This window comes from Herpailurus yagouaroundi, unplaced genomic scaffold (assembly GCF_014898765.1).
Source record: "Herpailurus yagouaroundi ecotype Mexico unplaced genomic scaffold, PumYag 220, whole genome shotgun sequence".
Taxonomy (NCBI): Eukaryota; Metazoa; Chordata; class Mammalia; order Carnivora; family Felidae; genus Herpailurus; species Herpailurus yagouaroundi.
In genome coordinates, this window is record NW_024412451.1 from 8829011 (window position 1) to 8835010 (window position 6000).

At 38.9% G+C, this 6000-nt stretch overlaps 1 protein-coding gene across 1 annotated transcript in view; it reads left to right on the top strand.

Annotated features, from left to right (window-relative positions):
- The window catches only part of LOC121018911 (zinc finger protein 675-like), a gene marked incomplete at its 3' end in the record, with an annotated part of 28721 nt that overhangs the window by 22537 nt on the left and 184 nt on the right, over positions 1-6000 (top strand). Inside the window, 1 exon segment of the mRNA XM_040457958.1 lies at positions 4529-6000. This exon segment is cut by the window's right edge and continues 3 nt beyond it. Coding sequence (XP_040313892.1) covers positions 4529-6000 — 1472 coding nt within the window.

Here is a 6000-nt window from a genome sequence, read left to right on the forward strand (position 1 = left end):
AGAACGTTGTGAGCATAGCTTGAAGATGTCACATGCCAGAGATGGTGTTGAAGAGGAAGAAGGCTGCTGGACACTAATAGTTAGAACCAGCAACGCATGTGGGTAGTTCCTCAAAGCCCTGGCATTGCAGGAATATAAGCCCACCATAGGTCTGATCCAGTGTTGTTGGGTGTTCTTCGAAGGATCCTGACCCACAGCTGGCAGAGACCTTCCTCACATCCACTCAGCCCTATGTTGAGTCAAGTCTGTGCTCCGAACTGTGTGCAGAGCACTGATTGCTTGGGAAGCTGGTCACCAGTCACCGGCCCTGAGCATATTTCTACTCTAAACAGCCTACCCAGTTTTTAGGCTAGATGACACTATGATGTTTCACAGCCTAGGCTGTCCTTACACCCATTCGGACCTGAGTGGGAAGAGGATATCTATCAGTTGTAGAAACCAATAAGATAAAGTAGGGTAGCATGTTATACCCACATTTCACATTGGCTCAACAGAAGGACAAAAATCCCTTTTCAATACCTGTTATTTTGGGGTATTGAGATTTCCCCAGTGATGTCTCATGTGACTAGTTGCCAGGTGAGCTTACTCTGAGAAGTACTGAGTAGGAATTACCTCTGTCACTATTTTTGTGATGTCACTCCTTTATGATGAATGTTTTTATGTCTCATGAGCTAAGAAAGGTTTCCCTATATACATGTATTTATATTTGTATGCTTAATACAAGTGTACATGTGTGTATAAATATGCACACACACACACACTAAGATTGTTTATCCATGGAGTAGAATATTAAAATAGTGTAACTTGATATTGAAAAATAACACTATTAATACAGTGACAAAGTCCTTCCTTTTTCTTCATTAAAAAAATTTTTTTACATTTATTTCTGAGAGACAGTGAGAGATAGAGCATAAGTGGAGGAGGGGCAGAGAGAGAAGGAGACGCAGAATCCGAAGCAGGCTCAAGGCTCCAAGCTGTCAGCACAGAGCCCAATGCGGGGCTCGAACCCACAAACCACGAGGTTATGACCTGAGCTGAATTCGGACGCTCAACTGACTGAGCCACCCAGGAGCCACCAAAGCCCTTCCTTTTAAAGATTATTCTATACGATATATTGCTTTGTTGCTTGTTTGATTGGTTATGACTGCATGGTTGTTGTCTTTTGCTTCTTTTTCCTATTTTTATCGTCTTCTTGTAGGTATAGTTCTAGGAAAATTTCAGTGGACTATCTTCAAGCAAATTTTAGCTGCCAGGAACATATTGTTTACTTACGTTTAGAATTCTAATGAAGATATTGTGGTTTGGATTTACCACGTTTGTTTTTTCCAGACACCTTACCTATTTTTTATTTGTTTCCTGTGTTTCCCTGTATTCATATTCAGAAAATAGTTCTAAATTTCATTCTATTTCTCTGGACATTGTATACTCAGTAACATATTACTTTAGGTAGAAATTAAAACATACTTCTTTTTTGAAGAATGCTTTTAAAATCTAGTCACTGTGTGACATTACTTTCTACATTTAATTTCAATTTGTTACTATATGTACACTGATACTTATCTATTGACTACTATTTTTTGATGAGTTTTTTCTTTTTAAGTGAAGTCACATGTACAGATCATAAGGGAACACTTCAGTAGAATTTCACAAACTGATCACATCTCTATGATCCACTGAGAACAAGAAACATAAATGTTGGTCCTCTATAATTATTTTTCATGGTTAGTGGGTTTTTTTAATATGTTTTAGAAATCTTCTCTAATATTGAAACCACAGGCACAAATCTTTTTCTTTTTCCAAACATATCATTATCTTTACGATTCCAATCAGAAATGTATTAAAAATACCTGTGTTGTGTGGTTTGCATACAGACATAGATTTCTATTCTTTGTCTTTCCCCAACATGGCTACAAATTTCAATGTATTCTGAAAATGTTTGAGCATGCTTTCTTTTCATTGGCTTGAACAAATCATTTCTTCACATGGACTAACCTCATTGTTATCTTGGAACAGACTTCTGTCAGTTCTCTGTCTTTTTCTGCCTCTAGTGATGTTGAGAAATCTCACAAGACTACATCCTCAATGTCAGTTTTGAGGTCAAAAATGTTCTATCTGGAGCCCCTTCTCTCCCCTGCCCCTCAGCATAAACACAGAGCCACCCGAGGGAAGTAGCTCAGTAGAGACCCTGGATGTCTGCCTACCTTACTCCAAGCTCCCACCTCCCTATGCTCTGGTGAGCCTGCCCTTCTCTCTCAAGCCTGCCTCATTCTCAGCAAGGTCGGTCCCTGCTCCAAGAGACCTGCACCAGTTGCTGCCCACACCTCATTTCCTGACCAAACAGTTCTAGAGGGCTTCAGTTCTGGTGGAGTTGATGTCAGGGCTCAATTCACAAGCAGACTGCAGTGCATCTAGCTATGACTTACCATGTTCAGGCCAGGGACCCTACACTGTCCATAGCAATCAAGGAGAGCATCTACAGGCCGCTGTCTAAATGGTCTACGGGAGACATAACTGTCTTTTCTAACATACAGAGGAAGGCAGGGCCTTAGACAAAATGCCAAGGTGGAAGAATTTATCCAAGTCAAAGAAGAAGATATGGCCATGAAGAGAGATTTAAGTGAAATGGTTGTAAGTAACATGCTTGATGGAGAATTGAAGGCAATATTCATAAGGATACTCTCTGGGTTGAAAAAAGAAGAGTGAGAACCTTACCAGGGAGCTAAAACAGCTAAGAAAGAATCAAACAGAGAAGAACAGTGCAATGAACAAGATTGAGGGACACTTGGGTGGGTCCTTGAATTAAGCATCCAACTCTTGATTTTGGCTTAGGTCATGATGTCACGGTTTGGGAGACAGAACCCCAACTTGTTCTCTGCAGTGACTGCCTCTGGAGTCTGATAGGGATTTTCTCTCCCTCTTGCTCTGCCTCTCTTGTGCTTTCACTCTCTGTATCTCTGAGAAAATAAACAGTTTTTTTTTTTTAAGTAAAGAAAAGGAAAAGATTGGAAACAGGCTTAGCAGTGAACAGCAGGCTGGAAGTACCAGAGGAATGACTTTGTCACCTAGAAGAAGAAAAAAATGAAGAAAAATAATGACTCTAAGCAAAAGACAGGAGAAGAATCATGCAACAGTATTGACTCGGGGAACTCAGAGACTCCATCAAATGTAATAATATTTGCATGATAGGAGTCTCAGAAGCAAAAGGGAGAGAAAAGGGGGGGGGTGGAAGTACTTTATTTTAAGAAATATTAGCAGAAATCTTCCATAATCCTGGAAGAAAACAGACCTCCAGATCCAGGAATATCAAAATAGATAAAAACAAAAAAATAAAAAACTATATGCTGCCTCTAAGGACTCATTTAGACATAGAGACACCTGCAGGTTGTTTTCTTAGAAAAGAAACAGGTTGTTTTCCACTGCTCCCCAGTGGATTTCTTTTCTAAGTTATTTGATTTGTTAGGATATCATTGTATATGTAGTTGAAGCATTACCAATTTTGTTATTTTTCTTGTTACATGGGCATTACTTTCAATGTTATGTTACCTTTTTATTCTGGTCTCTGTTTCATTTATTTCTGATGTTCCCTTCTAAATAAAATAATTTCAGATTTTGCTTTGTAATTTCTTCCTCTACTAAATTTCAGCTAACAGACTTCCTTTTCTAGTTCCTTTTGGTGTAATGTTGTTAATTTCAATGTTTTCCTTAACTGAAGCATTTATGGCATTAAAAAATAGAAAACTCAAAAGCAGTAGAAAACCTAGCAGAGGGGCGCCTGGGTGGCGCAGTCGGTTAAGCGTCCGACTTCAGCCAGGTCACGATCTCGCGGTCCGTGAGTTCGAGCCCCGCGTCGGGCTCTGGGCTGATGGCTCAGAGCCTGGAGCCTGTTTCCGATTCTGTGTCTCCCTCTCTCTCTCTGCCCCTCCCCTGTTCATGCTCTGTCTCTCTCTGTCCCCAAAATAAATAAACGTTGAAAAAAAATAAAAAAATAATAAATAAAATAAAATAAAATAAAACCTAGCAGAAATAACTCAAGCGATGACCAAAATAATACAAAATAAAAATAAGGATCCTTTAGGGTTTTCTATAGATCGTGTCATCTGTGAACAGAGATAAGATTTTTAGGAGTTTGTAGCCTTCTTTACAGTAGTTATTCCTTTCATTTGTAACCTGGTAATGCTGGTACCACAGAGAGTATTTTCATATTTTCCCTTATCTTCACTCCTTGGAAATACTCAAGGAGAGTTTAAGTACTTTCTCGTGAAATGCTTGTTTGAATGATCTACTGAATTTATCGGACATAGCAGCTTTCCTTGTTTAGAGTTAGTTTGTTTTTTTGTTTGTATTTGTTTAAATTACTCTTTGAATCTACTTACTACTCAGCAATAGTGATTTTTTGTTGTTGTTGTTTTCATGATGGAGTATAGGTGGTTATACCTTATTTGAATTCATTATCCTCTGTTGGTATTCATTATACTCTGAGAGTAGTAAGTGGGATGATTTTACTTTTCTGTTATTTGATATCTTTCAGCTGCATCTTCACAATGCACCCAGAATTTCCTGCCAAAGCCGTACTTAGAACCTTCTCTCCAAAAAGTGTCAATGGGTGAACATAGTACCCTTGAGAATTTACACTTAATGATAGATTGTGACAACGATGGGGAGAGTGAAGGGCATCAAACATATGACGGACATTTCCAAACAGAGACATCTTCCCATAGGAAGAATCTCACTGACCCATATGGTGAAGGATATAAAGCATTTTGCAAAACCTCCCCTTGTAAGTTAGCTACTTCTACAAAGCAGTGTGTTTCCATCACCAAAAACTCAAGTCAAAGATTCAAACATAATTATTTGTCGAAAGAAAATTTGGAAAATCTGGAAAGTTACCTCATTCAGGTGGAAAATAAGTATTTGAACCAATTTGAAAATAGGATCGGATTGACCTTTCAGACAACTGTTTTTGAAAATCATAAATTTAAAAATCAAGAAGAAATTGTTAAGGGGTGTCAATTTGAGGGGCACATCACAAAGAAGTCAACCCTACAAACCTACGAGAGTATTTTCAATGGACATAGAATTGTTCCTTGCACTGCATCCGAGAAAACATTTAACCAGGGCTCAATTGTTAACAAATGTCTATGTACTCATTTGCCAGATAACCATTTTGAATGTAATAAAGGTAAGGAAATTTTGTCTCAAAGATCTAAACATATTATACAGACGAGTATGCCTATAAAAGAAAATCTTTATAAATATAATGCATGTGGGAAAGATCTGAAGGAGTCCTCCAGTGTTGGTGATCATCAGACAATTTGTGTGGGAAAAAACACACACATGTGTAATAAATCTGGAAGTGTGTGGAGTCAGTCACGAAGACTAAATGCACATAGGACAATTCGTCCTGGAGAGAAAAGGTACACTTGTAGGGAATGTGGCATAGTCTTTCACTGGCACTCGGCACTATCTCAACATCAGCGAATGCATGCTGGAACGAAATTGTACAAATGTGAAGAATGTGGTAAAACCTTTAAGGACTACTCATCACTAAATAAACACAGGCAAATCCGTATCAGAGTGGGACATCACAAATGTCAACAATGTGGCAAAGCTTTTAGGAGGCACTCCTACCTTCCTAGACATCAGAGCATCCATACTGGAGAGACCCCTTACCAATGTAAAGAATGTGGCAAGGCCTTTAGCCAGCGCTCAACCCTTACTCAACATCTCAGAATTCACACTGGGGAGAAACCTTACCAATGTAAATATTGTGATAAGGCCTTTAGCCAGCACTCAAACCTTATTCGACATCATAGAGTTCATACTGGAGAGAAACCTTACCAATGTAGAGAATGTGGCAAGGTCTTTGGCCAGCACTCACACCTTACTCAACACCACAGAATTCATAGTGGAGAGAAACCTTACCAATGTAAAGAATGTGGCAAGGCCTTTAGCCACCACTCAGTCCTTATTCACCATCACAGAATTCACACTGGAGAGAAA